Consider the following 22,361-nt stretch of genomic DNA (forward strand, 5'->3'; position numbering starts at 1 on the left):
TCCTGAAGAAGATGGAGGCGGCACTGGAGATTTCTCTCGTAGCATTGGGGATGCCCCCAGTGCTGCGAGAGAACTCATTTGCATACCGACGAAAACCGGAATATATACGGAACGATGGCCCGGGAGAAGACATCTAAAGGTAGGAGAAGAATAGCCTTTCTTAAAGCTATTTCTACGTGATAGGCAAAAAAAATTATATATAGTAACCCATCCTTATATATAATAGTTTCTCCCTTATAAATAAGAGCCCCCTTATATGTAATAGCTCTTCCTTATTCAGTGTCGGACTAAAGGACCTTAGGCCAACCAGAGGAACTTGTTCTGGGGCCGCACCCAACAGCTTCCTGCTAATGGCCTACACCACGGCTCCTTCACTGAAGTCTTACATATATACTGACTATCTGAGTATGTTCCCAATATAGTCATCCCCTATAGTACTGTGCAGGTCCCAATAACTCCATGGCAAGTTCATGCACAGTACTGTATGGGGAATGACATGGCCATGGAGCACTACACATGTGTTCTAGAGTATAGTGAAGGAGCTGTGACACAGACATAGCACACAAGGCTACTAGCAGGAATTTTGAGCCCCTCCCCCAAATATAATGCTCCACATGGTATATAATGCTCCACAGTTTAAAATGCTCTCCTGAGCCCTCCACAGTTTCCCCACATAGTATATAATGCTCCCCAGTGGCCTCCACAGTATAAAATGCTCTCCTGAGGCCCCCATAGAGGCATATAAGACTCCACAAAGTATAATATGTTCTCCAGAGCCCCAACACAGTATAATACTCCACAGTGGCCCACACAGTATACTACCCCTTAGTAACCCCAGACAGTACAGTGCTCCACTCCCACACAATATAATATGATCCACACAGTATAATATGCACCCCACAGAAACAGGTATCTCTATTTTAGGCACTACATTGACAATTGACAACTGGGCGTTACTAGTTGGGGACAGTCTGATATTATCCAATCACAGACATATCAGGAGCGGTGATGGGTACCCTTTAAATGACAAATTCAGCTCTGCTATATCAGCCTGAATCTTATAGAATATACAAAAATAGAGTTAGTATTGGGCACTTCCTCTTGGAATGTGTATGGTGATGAATCAAAGTCTGGGCATGGGTAATATGTAAAGTGAAGGGAAGACGGCCATTGTTATGGACCAATGACAAAATCAATAACCTTACCTAGTATCACTACATATGAGAAATAACACTGCACTTGTCTGCACGCCTGTCCGGCTTTACCTGAAGGTGTGGCCAGGAAGGCTCAAAATTCGGCTCATCTTCTTCAGGGTCAAATTCTGGGTTGTCGGTGGGAGGCAATGTTCGGAATATATTCACTGAGATCTGGGGAGAAAGAATACCGGTTATTTATTCACCATGTAAATTTTAATGCACTTTCTTAGGGCCCCTTCGCACGGTGTAAGTGCTCGACTCATTCCGAGCCGTACACGCGAGCGCTTCTAAACACTTCCCATTCACTTTAATGGGAGCGCGCGTAAAGCCGGCATTATGAGCGCTCCCATTGAAGTGAATGGGAAGTGTTTAGAAGCGCTCGCGTGTATGGCTCGGAATGAGCTGAGCGCTTACGCCGTGTGAAGGGCCCTTAAATAGTCTATATTTAACCCTTTAAGGACGAGGGGTAGTTTGGACTATAAGTCTCTACAATTGCTGGACAGTGAGTTGAGTGTCCGTTGCTGAAGCCCCTAATGATTCCGATAATAGGGGTCAGTATTTATTTTTGCGCTGGCCTCGCCACTTTTCTTAAAGTGAGTGGGGGTCGTCACCTGTCCCATGCAAGGAGCTGGCGTAGATTTGCACCTAGGAGAATGCGTCATGAATTACCGTAAGTGCACTGGTAAAGGGGATGTAAAGACTGGAGTATAATATGCTGGTCTTGATGGATTCACCCCCCTCCTCTATATGCCAACCCTAAGATACTATGCCTACTTGTGTACGCCTAATATCCAGTCCTTCGTGGACATAGGATTCTTGGATCAGTATTTCTGGAGTTTTCTAGAAAATTCATCCTATACCGTGACATCATGGCTGAGGCATGTGATGTACTTTGTGCCCGCTGTCTCTGTACTGTCACTGGTACATCATGAATCAATAGACTAAATATAGATATGCAGCCGAAAAACACGCAGGATCACATTATTGCTCTATTTGTGTATTACTATTTCTGGCGTATTAAAAAAAATGACACCTTCTAGATTGTTCTGGATGGGAAGAATTTGTCACGGGGGAGTAGGAGGGGAGCAGTGATACCTTCGTTCTGGCTGTCTCTCATTGCCTTTATGTAACAGAGACAAGAAGCAATCGCTCAGTGAACACTGCCAAGGAGAATTTGCATCAGAGATAGATATAAAACAGCCCACACAGCTGACTCGCATCAGGGTCTGTGGAAAAGGGTGACGAACGTTGCACCCACAGTGGAAGAGATTGGGCAGCCGGAACGACTTTCCATTTCCTTTCCACCAGGGAAATTTTTTTGTTGAAAATTGTTTGGCCACTGTTCACACTACCATTGTCTTTGGGCATGTCAGACCATAATTTTATCATATAGAATAGCATTGCGTGCACTTAGTAAGTTCACTGTTGGACAACTCCTTTGTAGGGTTGGGGACTTAATGAGGTCCTTACCCCGGACTGGCCTGTATAACTGTTTTGTGTATTTATTGTGCATTTTATGATGTATAATTTGCTGAACACCTGATGTTAACCTGTGTTACTGCTAAACATCTACTGCAGTATATATATATTTTGAGAAGGTGACAGGCTGAGTACTGGAATATCGCTATATCTCCCCCAGGTTTATAACTTGTGTGGTCCAGTGCGGGTCTTGACTAGGCCTCAGCCCCAGGTGGCTCATTACTGGGCCAGAAAAGGCTGCAGCTAGCAGATCCAGGGGATGAGAGGAGGCGTCTGGGTCTGTCCTGTAGAATCCAGTGAGACAAATATCATGCTTGTTTTGTTCCTGTGGCTGATAGTAAGTCACAGTATAGTTAGGTCATCATTACTGTTTAGTTAGTTACTCGGACGAGCAGGATTTTGTTTTGCTTTTGTTTGAAGTTAAGGCTGTATTTTATTTTGCTCATTTGTGCCTGAGGTCAAGGTTTATTTATTTTCCTGTGTTTTTTTTTTTCTAAATAAACCTGTTTGCTGTACATTTCGTGTCCCTGTCTTTGTCACTCTACACATACACACTGCCTGTGTGAGTAGAATGTGTTTTCTGGCTGCGACATTACTACATTCTACAAGCGCAAAGTCAGATGCTCTTCCATTGGATAGACTGGCACCTACACCTTAAATGGATTCTACCATTAAAACCTTTCCGTTCCTTAGAAACACGGTTTTTACCGGTATGCAAATGAGTGTTCTCGCAGCGATCGGGGGCGGGACCCAGCACTCAAACAGCGATGGGGGCATCCCCACCGCTGCCAGAGAAGCGTCTCCAGCACCGCCTCCTTCTGCGTCTGCAGCGTCATCTTCAATGTCTTTTTCCGGCGCAGGCTCATAACATCTAGGCCAAGGGCCTTGGGCAGAGTAGGCCGCGCAGGCGTATAGACCACGGGAAAATGGCCGCTTGCACAGTATTGATAGCGGCCATTTTCCTGTGGCCTGTGCGCCTGCGCACTCTGCTCTGCTCAAGGCCCTTGGCCTAGAAGTTACGAGCCTGCGCCGGAAGAAGACATTGAAGATGATGCTGCGGACGAAGAAGGAGGCGGCGCTGGAGACGCTTCTCTGGCAGTGACGCCCCCATCGCTGCGAGAGAACTCATTTGCATACCGGTAAAAAGCAGTATTTCTAAGGAATGGCGCAGCGGAGACCACGTCTAAAGGTAAGAGACGAATAGCCTTTCTAAAGGCTATTCCAACGTCTTATCCACAAAAAAAAGAAGTTTTTAATGGTAGAATCACTTTAAGGCTAAGGCCCCACAGGACGTTCCGCAGCTCTAAAACACTGTGGGAGAAACCGCGGCAGGAACGCATTGCAGTTCTTCCCGCAGCACTTTTAACAGAAAGCTCCTCTGCTGACTTTCTGTTACCATTATATCTACGGGAAAGCTGCTGGCATTTCCATAGATATAATTAACATGCAGTGATTTCCAAAACCGCGCTGGTTTTGGAAATCACAGCAAGTTCGCGATGCAGATTTTAACGCAAAGTGGGCACGAGATTCGCATGAATCCCATCCACTTTGCTGTTACTGTAAACGCTGCGGACGAATTGCGGGGTTTCTGGCCCGTGGGGCCCCAGCTTAACAATGGGAGCCTTATGTGCATTTTAACCCTTTAGCAACCTAACATTAAGCCTTAAACCAGTAACATTTTACCTCTCTGTATGCCAGCTTTCAGAAGTTTTTACATTTCTTTCAATGTAGCTTTAGGAGAACTTGCATTTTGCGGGTACATGAGACTTCTGATCAGTTTGGGTTATTTGAAGGGACAGGGACAGGAGAGTAATAAAATTATGTTCTCCTCTCCCTGGACTGTCCGCTGTACATGTTCTCCTTTATACTGATTAAATGGAAGATGCGAGTATAGACCCCTCCATTTTAACCAATCAAAATATAAAAAGTGACACAATTTTTGGTGCAATTTGGCTTTTGGTAAAAAATGGAGGAATAAAAAAACAATATATACACCAGATATAAAATACAGAAAAAACCTCCTTTTGAAAGCTCTAAAATATAAGAGGTTTGATGTCATCCGTGGCTGAGCTGTAATAACTTACTCTATTGTTGGCGGTTTTATGTGACAATTTACTTTTTTCTATTGTAAATCATCGCATGTATAGACAGAGGACAGACTACACCGAGCTGTGAATCATAATGACTGGCGTCGCCGATGCTCGGGAAAGATGCTACGGTGACATCTATTACAACCGGGATGCATATGCATAAGGAGCTCCAGCATGGCGGGTACCTGTATGCTGGAATAGCAATCCAGAGCTTCATCAACCAGCAACCATCATCGTGACTGCGGAGCGGCTCCAGCCGTCTGAGCCTTACAATTCTGGCTAAGGCATACAGTGCACCCTTAACCCCTTAAGGCTGAGGCCCCATATTGCGGAAACGCAGCTTTTTTTTGTTGCAGATTTTGCTGCGGTTTTTTGAGCCAAAGTCAAGAATGGCTACAAAAGGAATGGGAAATATTGAGGAAGTCCTTATACTTCTCCCTTCTGCTCAATCCACTCCTGGCTTTAGCTCAAAAAACCGCAACAAAATCTGCAACAAAAAAAGCTGTTTTTCCGCAACATGGGTCCTCAGTAGAGATGAGCGAACACTGTTCGGATCAGCCGATCCGAACAGCACGCTCCCATAGAAATGAATGGAAGCACCTGGCACGCAGACTTTGCCGGCGGCCGGCCGCTTAACCCCCGCGTGCCGGCCGCTTCCATTCATTTCTATGGGAGCGTGCTGTTCGGAACGGCTGTTCCGAACAGTGTTCGCTCATCTCTAGTCCTCAGCCTTAAGGAGTTTCTGGTCCCAAGCTGATACTTCATAATGGTGACCTATCCTTGGCATAGGTCATCAGCATGTGATCTGTTGGGGTTCGACACCCATTTATTATATTATACCCTATTATATATAACATATTATAGATACAGCAGCTTAGGGGGCAAATCTGGGGAAGAGATGATAAATATCTTAGAATTATGTCATATAAGTCCCTTACTGGAGATTGACATTACAGATCTTTTGAAAAATAGCTAGGGCAGATATGGCAGTGCTGCCAAACCATGGGGCAGATGTACCATTGAAAATGCAACAGAATTCTGGCACAATATTCACCAAACAACTGGCGTACATGCTGTGCACCCCATATGTGGACACTTATTGTGCCTTGTCCAACTAGGGAGGAAGATATCAGAAAAAGGGTGAGACTCAATGTGTGCCAATAACGAAGCCAACAAATAGGTCCTAGATTTATCATCCAACATCAGCCACTGAACTGCGATAGTTAAAAAGAAGATTGTAAGGGAGCCTTCACACGGAGTATACGCTCCGCTCATTCTGAACGTAAATCTCGTTCAGAATGAGCGCGTAAAAACCAGCTCCCACTGACTTGAATGGGTGCCGGCATACGAGCGCTACCCATTGAAATCAATGGGAGGCTTTTTTTCTGCACGGATGCTGACGCGAATTCCATTTCAGAATCAGCGCACGGAAACTCCATGTGAATGCCCCCTAATACAACTATGTCATCCCATCAGGATCTGGGGACTTGCTATTTGGGTGGGTTCTTTAAGACCTCTGGAACATTTTCGTGTGTAATTGCAGAACAGGCGTGGTGGGCTCCCTATTATTGTAAATAATACACTAATAGCTCCCATCCCATATTACAATATACAGTATAATATAGTGGAAAGCGTATCCAAAATGCTGATTGTCCCTAAAGCGGCCTCTGGATTAGAAAACCAAATATTCTTGGGGGATTATGAGTAGATAGAGCAAGTTCCCTTCTTACGAACGCTCTGCCCCCCATCTCTTGTTATGTTGATCAGCAATAGTCCCGATGGGGAACTTTCAAACTAAAAAGTATTGTCTAAAGTGGATAACCCCTTGAAGGAAATTCGATGGATGAAATGACAACACAAATCTATATAGCTCTAATGGGCGTAATATGGATGATACAACACAGTTGTCCCAGAATCAAAATTTATTACAAATACTCAGGATAGGTGATAGGTGTCTGAACCATGATTGGCTGTACCCCTCTAATCATGAGAATGGGAGTCTGCTGTGCCCGTTTTAATGGAGTGATGTTCCCGGATTCATGCTGCCATTCCATTTCTATGGGACTGCAGGATATAGTAGACTACTGCACCAGCCCTTCTTCATCATTCACATAGACCAGTGTTTTCCAACCTTCTCAGATTCATGGTATTCCTGAAAATTTTTTTCCTTGGGTCACCCCTACAAAAAAACCTTTTACCAAAAGACAAAATAACGTTCTAAGGCAGGGGTGGGCAATTAATTTTCCCATGGGGCTGCATAAGAAATCAAAACTATTCTAGAGGGCCATGTACGCTGTGGCAAATTTAGCTCCACCCACTTCTACATTGACTCCGCCCATTCTCAATAATCTTTTCATGTGCCCCCACAAAGTATAATCCTCCTACAGTCACCCGCACATTGTATGTCCCCACATTATAATGTTCCCTTCCAACTGCCCCACAGTATTACGCCCCTCTACTGGTGCCCCAGTTTAAACTGGTGGAAACTAGAGGGGACATGAAACTGGGGCAGCTGGAGGGGAGCGTTAGCAGTGGGGGTAGTTGGAGGGGGGCAATAAATTAATGGCAGATAAAGTGGGACATTAAACTGGGGGCAACTAGAGGGGGACATTAAACTTGGGCAGATAGAAGCAGACATTAAACTGTAGGGGTAGCTGGAGGGTGACATTAAACTCGGGGCAACTAGAGGTAGACAGGCCCCCCTCATACTACCTCCACGGTTTAATGCCCCCTCCAGTTGTCCCCAGTTTAAGCACCCCCTTCATCTACACCCAGTTTCATGCCCCCCCTCCATTTCTCCCCCAGTTTCATATCCTCCTCCTTCTCTCCCCCAGTTTCATATCCCCCTTCATCTGCCTCATTTCATGTCCCCCCCTCCATCTGCTCCCATTTTATGTCCCCCCGTTCATCTGCCCCCAGTTTCATGTTCCCCCTCCATCTCTGCCCCAGTATAACATTCCCTTTCCATCTCTGCCACTAGGTTACTGAGACACACACACACACACACACACACACAAACAGACACACACACTCTCCACCCTGCATCTCACATTCCGCTCCCCTCTCAGTACCTTAGGGCACACACCACACGTCTCCATCTTCTTGCTCTGTCCTGTCGGCACTTAGACACGTGTCCCTAGTCCAGCTATGCGGGCCGGACGGAATCAGTCACAGGGTCGGATATGGCCCGCAGGCCGTACATTGCCCAGGTCTGTTCTAAGGGCACAGATAATGTCACATGAAGACATACAATATCATCTTCCTAACCGGAATGACATGGCCCCCTTGTGGATTTCCACGGCACCTCTGTTGGAAATCACTGCCATAGACTGGAATAAATCAGTATCACACATTTAGGTCGGTGAAACGAGACCCCTGTTCTCCTGATCCTACTAGCATTCGGAGCCCCATTAAGTTAACACTTGTCGCCTGTCACATGGATAGTTAATAACTTGCAATTCTAGGACAACCTCTTAAATATTTTAATATAAACCCTACTATGAGCCCCTGATACAATCCATGATGGGAATAGTTTGGGTAGATCAGGTAATCTGTTAAATTACGACATCCTTCATTATTTTGTATCTACAGCTGCCCATTCACTTTAAGACCCCATGCACACAACTGGAACAGATGGAACATGGAGTAGTGCCATCTGTGATTTCCCCGAACCCATGTTCTTGGGTAGAGCCGCAAAATATGGAGAAGGTCCTATACATGCCCATATTTGCGGCCTTGTGCTATGGTCTGGACACACAGCTGCATAGAAAATGATGGGACCATATTATACACAATTGTGATGTCATCATGTGCATGAGGTCTAAGTAACTATCAGATGTTTTTTTGTTTCTGTACATGCATGAATGAGAGGAATGAGCCCATGCCGAATACTTGTCAGCACATCATCTCCTGTTGGACCAAAGAAACGTCCATGATACGCTGGATAGTGCATGGAAACGGCCATGATGAAACCAAACATTCTTTTATTTTTTGTGTAGAACATATCGATTTAACTATTAAAAATCAGGCTGTATATCTCAGTGTACAATTTCTGAACAGATATAGCGAAGTGGGGCGGGTTACTGCACAGGAATTACAGAATTGTTATAAAGTGCATTTATGATCAATCTTCTTCCCCAAACTCCCATGTGAATTACTCACCATTTTAATGATCTCTGGATATACTGGTTCTATGAGCACTCCCCTATTTGTGGCAATACACTCCACCAGCTCGTTCAAGGCGGCCCTCTTAATCTCCTTGCCTTTCAGGTCGGCCACACAGTCCATAAAATGGAAGATAACTGAGCATTGTTGCAGCTTCTTACAGAACAAGTCATGTAGCTCAGATACAGGAGCATCTGCAAGAAGAAAGAGAAAACAGGAGTTAATGGTGTGTAGGACATTGAAATTATAGAGTCAAACATCTAGGCCAACCTGTTTCATCATGGAAGCATCATTGAAATGGTGCTGCATTGCCTAAAGCTGGTCATACACATTAGATCTTGGATTGTCGTGATGGAACCATGGTGGCATTGTTCATACAACCCCGCCAGCAACAATAACAACTAAACTGTGAGCCTAAAAATTCAGCGATTCTGTACAAAATGGCCGATGATCAGCCAAAAGTTGTCCATGATTATTACCAAGCAGTCATTCTCTGTATTTTTACAACTCATCGCCAAAATTTCAGCCAACTACAGTCTAATATTTATGGCCAGCTTAAAGGGAACTCAGCATATCAACCCAGCTCTGCAATGTTTTCCCCTTGTGAATTGGTTCATCTCTTTTGGTTGTTCTAAAGAGTTCCTTGGTATATTGACCAAAGCCCAATATCTTACGCACTGAAGCACTGAATCCCTTGGGAGAAACACCATTTGATATAGGTGAGCCGGCCTGAACTTCATAGTGAGACTTCTGGCGTTATAGTTATCTATGATGTTAGGAGTCCCTGTCCTCCAGTAACATGTTATCCCATACTGATTTCAATACGGGACAGTATGTCGCTGGGAGGCAGGGACTCCTAGCATCACAGATAACTATAACCTTAGGATTCCCACTTCCAGCATGACTTTAAGGCTGGTAAACCTGACCAACACATGGACTGAGTTCCATGGGTGGAAAGTGGTCGTGTGGCCTAAGTAATGCGTCCATCTCATGTTTGTACAGAGAATTGTGTAATGGGAGTCTGAGATTCCTGGATCAGACTAGACTATAATTTCCAAAACATAAAGCGTAAGGTCCAAACTTCGGAAAATGACACCTGGTTTTGGCTTCTAAAACTGCATCAACCAAACCTGAACACGTGACCTTTGCATACAACAGAAAGACTAAGTTCTCAAATCCTATCAGCCGGGCAAGATTTCCTTCACATAGCCCAGAAATGCAGAAATAATATCAAGACCAAGCTGTTGTATGGTGGAGATATTTTAGCTCTAGAATCCATGCCTATGGGGTAGACTAGCTCAACAAACACGGAAATCCACACAAACACGGGGAGAACATACAAACTCCTTGCAGGTGTCATTGGCAGGATTCAAACCCAGGACTCCAGCAAGGCTACAATGCTAACCACTGAGCCACGGTGTTGCCACCCATGTGATGATTAATTTTAATTCATATAAAACCTGACATTAGGTAAAGTGGCAGCGTGGACAGGACACTCATGACACATTTCAGGTACGTTTGTCCTCTCCATGGAACAGCTATGGTGACGTGCTTGGACAACCAACTAAATATCCTCCCATAGGCTTCCTCACAAACACATCCACATGTATGCCCAGGGGCACAGATCACTTTGATCTTAAAGAGTTGTCCCGGTTAGGTTATGGACGTCAGAGAGGAGGATGGGTACTCAGGGGAACGTATAGCTTCTAAATGAGGATGTAAAGGCACATTAGACATGACTGAGCTATTACAGCTGATCACTGGGGATTAGAGAAGCCAGACCTACCACAGTTCGCTGCTTCTAAAGAGTTATTTTCGTAAGATACCCCCTTAGTGCCATTAAAATTGCAATGCCTTTTTCACAGGGATTAATGGAGGGATTCCAATGGGACACCACCGTCGGGGCAGGAACAGGGACAGCCCTAACACTCTCACACTTGTGGAAACAATCATCATTTGGGCAAAATCATCCTCAAGACTTTTCCCAGGCCCCACATTGTGGAAACACAGCTTTCTTTGTTGCAAATTTTGCTGCAGTTTTTTGAGCCAAAACAAGGAGTGGATTGAGCAGAAAGTAGTAATATAAATACTAGTATATCTCATCCTTAAATCCTTGAAGAAAGATTTTGGTTTATTTACTTCTACAGATTGCTGCGTGCCTAGGCCGAGTTGTCTTCAGTATTCAACGCTGTGAGTCCCGGAGGTTGGGGAAAAAATGCTGAACTAGAATGACAGCAAGAGGTGTTCGGAGGTGAACGTTTACGCAAATGGATCATCTGATTGGAAGAATGGCCCATAGTGATCCATTTTATAATGCAAGTTAAATTGGACATCACCTCCCACGTCTAGGGCAGCAACCATCAGAAGACATTGGGGGACAAGCCAGACGTCCAGTTACAGGTGATCTGCTATCCTCATGCCATGACTCTCAAAGGGTATCATGGTGCACAGCAAGACATCAATGGGAGCTGAAAAGATGGTCTATCCTCTTCAGTAATGAGTCCCGCCTTTGTCTGAGACACATCGATATTCGGTGATTAGTTTCGAGATCATGTAAGCAATACCATAAAGAGGCCTTCACAAGAGAACATCACATGTGGTGTGCGGTGGCATAATGCGCAGTGTCTGAAACCCTTTAGTCTTCATTTCAGGTACAGGAACAGCTCAGTGTGATGTTGATTTGGTCGTGGAACCAGTGTCATGGTCGTTGCCTATATGTCCTACTAATGCATGCAGCATTACTGGACTTACCTCCCATTGAGCATATCTGAGACACCATTGGTCAGCAATTGGAAAGAGAGCTGCCAAAAACCATATTATACAAAAGCCAACAGGTTTCCTTGACAATAAATTGATATCTACAACACTTTCTTTCACCGCAGTTTGGACCCCAACAGATCAGTCTTTACTTGGATGGTCAAATCAAATGTCTCATTTCTTTGTGTAGTGACCAGGTTACTACATATTGTCTCCCATTCACTTGAATGGCTGCTGAGATGCAGTGACTTGACTTGGCCATACAGAGAATGGAACTGTCTGCTTCCAGCTCTGTTCTCTGTGTGTGTTGGGTGTTGGACCCCCACTGACTTATGCTAAAGAGAGGTCATCACCCACATTAGCCTGGACAACCTCATTAAGTTCTAGACAGGGGGTGATGGAAAGTTTGTGTCCTTTTTGTAAGTGTGATGGACCCAATTTTCATCCCTTTTATGCTAAAACCATATAGATTGCATAGCCCTGCTTCACATATAAAGCCTCTGTGTGACATTGGTGGGTGTTAAACTAGGGCACTATGCAATGGCACAGGGCCCGGGACATTAGGGGCCCGGTGACAGCCGCTACCGCTGCTATCATTATACTCAGGGGTCTTTTCGGACCCCCGAGTATAATGATTGGCGGACCGGGAGAGGTAAGAAACATAAAAAACACTGTTACTTACCTCTCCACGATCCTGCCAGGCCTCCTTCCTGACGTCCTTTCTGACGTCTCTGACGTCACATGAACCCGGCCTGCGTCCCGGGTCATGTGACGTCCGACGTTATTGAACAAGGACGGCAGCAGAGAAGACAGCGTAGGAGCCGGGGGACAGGTAAGTAACAGTAGTTTTTTATACAGTATTTTTATTCCCCCGGGTCTCCGATTATTATACTCTGGGGTCTGAAAAGACCCCAGAGTATTGTTTATGGGTGTCCACAGTGGGATATAATACTGTGTGCAGGGGCTACTATGGGGGATAATACTGTGTGCAGGAGCCACTATGGGGTTAATACTATGTGCAGGGGCCACTATGGGGGATAATACTGTGTGAAGGGGCCACTATGGGGTTAATACTGTGTGCAGGGGCCACTATGGGACATAATACGGTGTGCAGGGGCCACTATGGGGAATAATACTGTGTGCAGGGGCCACTAAGGGGTATAATACTGTGTGCAGGGGCCACTAAGGGGTATAATACTGTGTGCAGGGGCTACTATGGGACATAATACTGTGTGCAGGGGCCACTATGGGGCATAATACTGTGTGCAGGGGCTACTATGGGGCATAATACTGTGTGCAGGGGCCTCTATTGGGCATAATACTGTGTGCAGGGGCCACTATGGGACATAATACTGTGTGCAGGGGCCACTATGGGGCATAATACTGTGTGCAGGGGCCACTATGGGACATAATACTGTGTGCAGGGGCCACTATGGGGCATAATACTGTGTGCAGGGGCCACTATGGGACATAATACTGTGTGCAGGGGCCACTATGGGACATAATACTGTGTGCAGGGGCCACTATGGGACATAATACTGTGTGCAGGGGCCACTATGGGACATAATACTGTGTGCAGGGGCCACTATGGGGGATAATACTGTGTGCAGGGGCCACTATGGGACATAATACTGTGTGCAGGGGCCACTATGGGACATAATAGAGTGCACAGGAATGCGGAGGAGGGGGTCGGTCGAGGTCTTCAGCGTCGGTGTCGGTGGGGGGGGGGGAACATGTCAAAAGTTCGCCACGGGGCCCCGCCATTCCTAGTTACGCCACTGGCACTGTGGAAGTCTATGGTCTATTAAAGATTTGGTGTTTGGGGCTGTGAACAAAATTCTGTCTGGTTTGTGGACTGTGCTCACTATACATATACATATACATATACATATACATATATATAAGGCCGTAGAAACATGGACACAGGGTCTTATTGTTAGAGGATACCGGTAAGTAAAGAAGACATGACACATGTAAATTCACTTGGATATACAACGTCCATTTTTTAAAAAAAAATCCTGACAATGGGTTGTTGATGTGAAGGCAGCCTGAAGAAGAGGTTTGCAGATTACTAGGGGAATATACAGTATATAGTACGGCAGTTTCCATTTTATACAGATCACGAGGTCGCAGGTGGTGGTCACAAGAAGTCCGAGGTCTCTTACTTGTTCCATGAGAAGAAATAGATTTATATTCACATGAAAGCCAGGCTAAGTACAACCGGACAAAGGAAATATCCCATTAAGCAAAAGTGACAAACAAGAACTACTTTCAAGTCATCCCGTTCACAATAAAACCTCAGGATAAGATAATTAAAGGGGTGATTACAATATTTGGTATCCTACATTCTAATCTTTCTGGCATAACTTGTCCGATTCCCGATCCTCACTTCAGTTCTGTAAAGTAGTCGCCAGCTTCTCGGACTAGTCCATACATCTATGTACAATGTGCAGAAACCCTGGTCTCACATGGACCAGCCCAGAGCAGGGGGAGTGTCTCAGACTACCAATGCACAGTGAGTATAGACCGGTGTGGTGATATAAGATGGTGGCCTTTATACACAACTGAGCACGTTCTGTCCAAAAAATTGACAAAAATATTGTATGCTTATGTTTTTGTCACTGTGGAATAGACATATTGAATGGGTCTGTGTTCTATCTATGGAGAGACCAGACAGCATAAGAATGGAAATTGTTGTGTGACTAAGGCCTTACCAACACCTATGGTTGCCAGTTGTTGGTGAAAATTACTGCACTACTACCCCAAAATATTAACAGTTCTGATTGTACTAAATCATCTATATTCAGTCTTATAGAGGATCCTCTATGTCCTCAGGCACATGCGGTTTTATATACTGCTAGAAATCTGACAGTGCACTGAATTCAGCTTTCCCGTTATGTGCCCCGGAACTGGAGATATCTGTGCCATAACCGATATCTCCCCACTGTCAGAAGGGCGTTCCTGACAGTCTAGCTGGGCTGTGAGGAACGTCCCCCCTAACAGTATTCATCCATAGTCATGTACTGTCAGAGGGGGCGTTCCTTACCACCCAGCGATGACACTAAGCTGTGAAGAACACCCCCAGTACTAGTCTATGGATGATTACAGTAGGAGGGGCGTTCCTCACAGCTCAGCATCATCGCTGGGTGGTAAGGAGCGCCCCCTCTGACAGTACAGGGCTATGGATGAGTACTTTCAGGAGGGATGTTCCTCACAGCCCAGCTAGACTGTCATGAATGCCCTTCTGACAGTGGGCAGAGATCAGTAACGGCAGCAATATCTCCAGCCCTGGAAGCAGAAAGTCCGCAGAGGAAATATTGGCAACACATTACGTGTTTTTTGTTGTGGCTTGCTATGTGGGACCTTAGCCTTTGGGGGACACTGAAGTCCACAGTCATATATTTGATAATGGCTGTGCCCCTGCAGGTTGGGGTGCGCCCCACGGTTTGCAGACCGCTTCGCTAAATGCTCCTCGTGCTTTTAAATACATTTAGTAATTACATAAATAATTCATGACCTCGGTAATGGAAGGTAGACAAATATGCAGAATTCCTCCATTGTTTCTTTCCACTGTAGAAATGATCGCTACAGCCGTTAACCCCTTAGATACAGAGTCATTCGACAAGCTGGAAATCTATGTATTTATAACTCTAATAAAATCAGGGATACATTACACCATACATAATGATAGCATTAACCAGGCACAAAGTCATCATTCTCAATAAATAGCCATTGATATCCATTTCAGGACAGTGACCATGCCAAATGAATTCCAGCAGAGACAAATGCATGGCCGCCTATTACTGTCTGATGGCCTGTGAGGTTAGAGACCCAAGACCCATTGTGCAGGAAGAACACATTACTGTTGGCAATGCGAATCTTGGTTCCAAGAAAAAGGACAATTCTGAGCAGCCAGAAACAGCCAATAATAAGGATTGGGTGGAGCGGGGTCTTGATGGGTGAACCTCATGAGATACGTTTAGATGAATATTTGTCAGGTTACCCCTCTGGTTTGTTTTGGGCTGGATTGGAAGTGCTATTATTATACTCTGGAATCTTCTCAGTGGAGGACCATGGGAGGTGAGTAAAAATCAGAAAGTGTTATACTCACCTCTCCTTTGTGGTGTCTCCAATGTCCTCGCACACCCTGGATCATAGTGTCATGATGTCATCATCACAGACCTCAGTGGTGATGATGGAGCACAAGATGTTAGTTAGTGTCTGGAAGTGGTCTAAGGAGGACACGGAGCATTTGCCAGACGCCACAAGATGGTGAGTTAAGGTGAGTATAACCATTTGTTATTATTACTCAACTGGTGGGCTGGAGTTTTCCGATTTCACAATGGTGATGAATGACCCTTAAGATAATCCATCGATCTCAGACTATTGGGGGTCCACTCTGCTCACACTTCAACCTCCGTCTGTTTAGTGGTGGCTGAACAGGGTCTTACAGGTTTGTACCAGTCAAGGCAATGGGATCCATGCAAACAAAGAGGAGGCTGCAGCATTTGTCCCAGATGGGAAGGGGGGCCCGAGAATCAGACCCCACCAATCTGATATTCATAGCCATTGAAGGATAATACCTTTCCAAACCGCGTTCAGGGTATAGGTTCTGGCAGTGGGACACACACCCTTCACCAGTGGCTGATGGTGAATAGAAGTGGATGGGGCCTGTTGGATTTCCCTTTCCCATATTGAATAGACAAGGGCACACAATCTAACTGAATATGCATGTTTATGGGACAGTGGGGTGCACACTATATGGCCAGCTAAGCAATAAGTTACGTCTTTAAAAAATTTTTTACAATTTCATTTCAGGTACAAAAATAGATCCCACAAGCATGCTTGTGCTGTTTCTGGGTATTTTCTCAGCATAGAAGTGTTCTGTGATCTTTGGACTCAGCTCCGGTGTCATCCACTGTCTCTTTGCAAAGGCATTAAAGAAGATTTCCTAGCCAAAAAAATATTAATCACCTAGTCTAAAGATACATCATCAATATCAGATTAGTGAGACACCTGGCACCCCTACTGATTAGTTTTATCTTAGCAGCTAATACTCAGACAATGGAGCAGGAAGCAGACAGCACCATTCTCTGTGTAGTGGCCATATCAGGTACTGCAAATTAGCTCCCACTTATCTGAATGGAACCTAAATGACAGTAACTCAGTTCTGTTACTACACAGAGAACAGTGCTGTCTGCTTCCTGCTCCATTCTCTGTGTATCCGCTTCTGAGAATAGTTAATCCATAGGGGTTTTGTTGTCAGACACCAAAAGAGCTGAAATTATTGAACTATCTTTAGGATAGGTCAGCAATATTTTTAGACCTTAAAACCTCTCTGCGGAGAATGCTGGATACCCCCCTGAGGAGGAAATGCCTGCATATGATGCAAGACTCCTTATTACTTCTGCTATACCAGGACATGTCCTGAGACGCCTCTCTCCCTCTATACGGCACTTATAGGTTACCTTTAACCTGAATCCTGTGCCTTCAAGGGGTTATCTGGGTGTGTTACCTTCCATTTAATGTAATAAAAAGTTTCAGAATGCAGTAATTTTTTTTTTTTAGGTAGCACTTGCCAATCTTTTGTCTCCTCCAGGACCCCCCCACTGGTCTCTGTAAGGGTATGTTCACACAGATTTTAGCAGGAAGATTTTGAGGCAGATTTTGGAAAAACAGTGTCAAGCCCTATCTTCAGCGAGACAGAAAAAAATTCTGAAGAGGTTTTTTGTCTTTAGCAACAAACTTCAAAAATTCCAGAAGGTTTGGGAAACAGAACCCTGGGTAAGAAACAACAACAAAAAAAAAAACACTTCCAAAAACTTCTTCAGAGACCTCTTCAAAAATCTGGAGAAGATTTTTTCTGCCTGGCAAAAATCCCAGACTTCCTAAGGCTGTATTCACACAGAGTAACGCCAGGCATTTTTTGTGTTTTTTGCACATAGCGCCGCGTTTACGCCGCGTAGCGCCGCGTTAACGCCGCGTATACGCCGCGTTAACGCCGGGCAACGCCACCGCTAAATAGCGCGGCGTTAACGCGGCGTATACGCGGCGCTACGCGGCGTAAACGCAGCGCTATGTGCAAAAAACACACAAAAAACGCCTGGCGTTACTCTGTGTGAATACAGCCTAATAGTTAGACAGTGTTAACTCAGACGGGCAATCTGAAACTACACCAGATTTATCACAGTGGATGATAATCTGGCATACCTTTAGACTGTCTAGTCTGCATGTATACCACCTTGTCTTTGGAATACTTTGAGTTAGCATTTTTTGGTGCAATTTTGGCACATTTAGGGTATGTTCACACTAGTATTTCTAAATACTGTTGCTGTCATCAGGCATAGGATGAGAGCAATGGATATTAACAGTAGTGGAATAATAGACACAGGTGAAGTTCCCTTCTTTTGCATCTTTTCCTTTTGACTATAATGTAAAAAACACGATGGACGCTTTTTTCTGTCATGTTTGTTTACTTTGTATCAGAAGAAAAAGTGCTGCATGCACAACATTTCCTGTGATGGATAAGAGCAACAAATATTAAAAAAACAGTAGTCTGATCCCATCCTTAAGCCATGCCCCCTTTTTCTGAGAATCCATGGATCAACACTGTAGGGGACTGTAGGGTTATAGGTTGGACTTGATGGACTGATGTCTCCATCCAACCTCATCTACTATGTAACTATGTAAAAAAAATCAAAAAGTCAAAAAATGTTGGCTGAAACTAGATGTACCAAGATGTGCCAAAGACGTGTCAGGTTGTTCCAATTGTCTAGTCGTAACCACAGTCGTAAATATACCCTTATCACTTGGATGCCAATCATTGGTAGCAGGAGGGAAAGAAACTGGTGGTGACAGCGATGGCAGAGGATCACTGAGGGGACTACTATTTTTTTTAAAAAAAAATTGGAAAATATTTTTTGCTTTTTGAATTTTTTGAATGCTACTAGCCCTTCCATCCCTTTAATTTAATATAACCTGTGTTTCTACATTAATTTCCAGCTGGTAGGAACAGTCCTTTGTTTACCCGGCTGGTTCTTCACAATACCTGGCATATTATTTTTGTTCGTTTGTTGTCACTTGATCACTTATTGCCACATCAAACAGCTCCATAGCTGAAGGTATTAGAATCAATTCTAAAGGCGTCTCCTTACTTGATGTGTGTAAGGTTCATGTCTTTGTCATCCTGTTTTCTTATAGTTCAACAAAGTATTTGCACCCTACATGTCTTGCACCCATTATAGTCTATAGGGTTTGTGTGTTTTCACTGCTTGACAAGGCGTTCGGTATCCCCATGTGGACTCCCCGAACGGATTACCGAAAGCAGATGTGAACCAGGCCTTAGCCCCAGTGTCAAAGCTGTGATACCTTGGTTCCCTCTGCCCTTCTCCAGTACTGAGGCACCAGCGATGATATCAATGGGTCCCCATGTAGCCTTTGTAGTCACCTCTGCTCTGAGAGGTCACATACAGTACATGACTACTACAGCATAGGAATGGAGACCAACGTGGTGGAGTGGGGCACTGCAACTAGTGTGGTATAGCAAAGGACAGGGTAACTTTTTTAAAATTTAACCCCTTCCCCGTCATTAGCTTATTTATTAGGGGATCGTAAAATCCCTTTTAATGGATTGTTTGGTTTTAAGACAAATAAGTGGAATGGTGGCCGATGCCATAAAATAATAAAGGACGCCCTACTTACAGTTAGATCCAGTGTCACCGCTGCTTTTTCCTTGCCGGCTTTGTTTACCATGTGCAGCAATGACATCATATTGATAATATATGACCATTGCAGCCAGTCACTAACCTCAGAGCCGCAGATCTATCTGACCATTTCTAATGCAATTTATCCATCATATATCTAAGATAGCAAAACCTCTTTGAAATGACATCTAAAATTGCATATTTTTTTAGATCGGCAGGGGTCTGGATTTTCAAAACCTGCATTGATCAGTGTAGGTGCAGTTTACATGAGCTGCTCACTCACTGCATTCTCCATAGCATAAGTGTCCCATTCAAGTCTAAGGTACACTGCTGCAGTACCCACAACAACCACTATGAGAAATACTGTGAGTGATCAGAGCCGTGCCCCCTTACATGTCTGAGAAAACAGCTGATGTGCAGGGGTCCCAGTTGTCAGACAACGTACTAGTCTAAAATGGATAACCTATTGTAAACATAGGCCACCAATTTTGAAATATGGATAGCCCCTTTAAGGCTAAGGCCTCATGTTGCGGAAACACAGCTTTTTCTGTTGCAGATTTTGCTGCGGTTTTTCGATCCAAAGCTAGGAATGGATTGAGCAGAAAGGAGAAGTATAAGAGCCTCCTTTATATTTTCCATTCCTTATGTAGACATTCTTGGCTTTGGCTCAAAAATCGCAGCAAAATCTGCAACGAAAAAAGCTGCATTTCCCCAACGTGGGGCCTTAGCCTAAAAGGGTTTTCCAGGACTCATTGATGACCTATCTAGAGCAGGGGTAGGCAATAGAGATGAGTGAACACTGTTCGAAACGGCCGTTTCGAACAGCACGCACCCATAGGAATGAATGGAGCCGGCCGGCACGCCGACCTTGCCGGCGGCCGGCCGCTTAACCCCCTGTGTGCCGGCTGCGTCCATTCATTCCTATGGGTGCGTGCTATTCGAATCAGCCGTTTCGAACAGTGTTCGCTCATCTCTAGTAGGCAACCTTCGACACTCCAGCTGTCGTAAAACTACAACTCCCAGCATGCAAACTTGCTCTGCTGATCTTGGAACTCCTAAGAAGTGAGTGGAACATGTTGGGAGATGTAGTTTCACAGCAGCTGATCCCTGATCTAGAGGATCGACAGGGGTCTGACACCCAAACCCTGACCAATCTGTTGCTTGAAGAGATTGCAGCTTCTTCATTGCTTACCAAGCACAGCACCATAAATCGGTACAGCAGATGTGCTTGGTATCCAAGCTCAGCCCATTCACTTAAATGAAACTGAGCTGCGATCAGGTGATGTGACCGATGAACGTGACCTGTGAAACAGAAGCGGTGCTCGTGTCGGAACCCCACAGATCCTAAGGACAGCTCATCGGTCAAAAAATCCTGGAATGCCCCTTTAATTTTCTAATAAATCTATAAAACTGTATCAATCCATTGGTTTGCATAATTAGCGACTGCATGGGGTCAAGACTAACCAGGAATAGGCCCGCTACTTGTAGGGGCCCGATCGCATGGCCTGCCTTCATGACACTATACTATGGAGGTGTTGGTCTATCCAGCCATTTGTCTATGTCAAGCAGCCATATATAAACCCCCCATCTCCCTGCAGAAAATCTAATATAGCATAGACTGTATGACGCGGTCTGTGTTTTATTTCATTTCCTGAGTGGCTGGATAATGATTTGCTGACAGCAGAAAGAAATGAGAGTAAGATGAGCAAAGAACAATACACGGGGGAAAAGGTGAATGGAAAGAAGGGGGGGATAGGGAAATTAGGAGCGAGCGAAAAAGCAAAGAGGAGGGGTTGGTGTGACAGCAGGGAAGATGAAGAAGAGACAGACATTTATTAGACGGCGGTAAAGAGAGAGGAAAAGACGAGAGACGGCACAAGCAGCAATGGAGAGAGACTGGAATATACAAAACAGAATTGGGAGACATACGGCAGAGACAGATACACATGGGAGAAAGCCCACAGAGACTGTAACCAAGGACACCCACAGAGCGCCTCTGTCACCATATGCCTCACGCACAAAACTCAGCTCCATCCTGGTGCCAAGAACATGATAAAAAATAGCGCAATACACTGAACAATGACCACGGAAGGACAAATAAGATATTCAATGACACATATCTATACAAGTCACTAGGTCGCTATACTGTGTGTCCGGGTCATATCTATAGTGTGCACATAGGCTTTATCAGATGTTATTACCGTCATGACATGTCGCGTTGTTACGATAACAATATACCGTATAGGACAGGGAATAAAATAGAATAAATTCATTATACATCAATATATCCGCCTAATTACAATATAATATATATAATATTATTAGGTTATCCTTCCCTTCCTCCTCGCTGTGAGGAGGCTACAGAAGTTTAGAGGCAAATCAAATCAGGCTGCGGCCTACACGCAAAGGGAAACGACAGCGGGCTCGGCACGTGTGCAGCTCCACCTTCTCCCCCTGATCGGGTGCGGGGCGTCAGGTCATGGGAGGGGGATTTGGGTCACTAAGGGAACATAACATTTTATCGTGTTGTAGACATCCAATCCGCGCAGTAGAAGTAGCACTATTAGGGCCCTTTCACACGGCGTAAGCGCTCTGCTCATTCCGAGCCGTACACGCGAGCGTTTCTAAACACTTCCTATTCACTTCAATGGGAGCGCGCGTAAAGCCGTCTTCACATGCACTCCCATTGAAGTGAAGGGGAAGTGTTTACAAGCGCTCGCGTGTACGGCTCGGAATGAGCCGAGCGCTTACGCCGTGTGAAGGGGCCCTTACACTGTATTAGTGGTGCCAAAACTGGAGAGTCCAATGTATATAAGAGCCGAGAGGAATTACATATACTCCATCTTGCAATTTTTTGAAATATTATTTATCAGTTTGGGTCTTCTACTGTATGAAGCTGTAACGGGCAGGATTCAGGGCACCGAGGCTCAATCCAGTTAATCCAGTGTGGAATGGAGAAGGTCTCATGTAAT

General features: G+C 44.8%; 1 protein-coding gene across 2 annotated transcripts in view; it reads right to left on the minus strand.

The window, feature by feature from the left end:
• The window catches only part of PPP2R5B (protein phosphatase 2 regulatory subunit B'beta), a 51,229-nt gene that overhangs the window by 23,572 nt on the left and 5,296 nt on the right, over positions 1–22,361 (minus strand). For both annotated transcript variants that reach the window (XM_075281443.1, XM_075281442.1), the window contains exons 3-4: positions 8,927–9,123; positions 1,266–1,367 (exon numbers count right to left, since the gene is read on the minus strand). In XM_075281443.1, the coding sequence (XP_075137544.1) occupies positions 1,266–1,367; positions 8,927–9,123 (299 nt within the window). The remainder of the gene's footprint in view (positions 1–1,265; positions 1,368–8,926; positions 9,124–22,361) is intronic.

The sequence above is a fragment of the Leptodactylus fuscus genome, chromosome 7, assembly GCF_031893055.1.
Source record: "Leptodactylus fuscus isolate aLepFus1 chromosome 7, aLepFus1.hap2, whole genome shotgun sequence".
Taxonomy (NCBI): Eukaryota; Metazoa; Chordata; class Amphibia; order Anura; family Leptodactylidae; genus Leptodactylus; species Leptodactylus fuscus.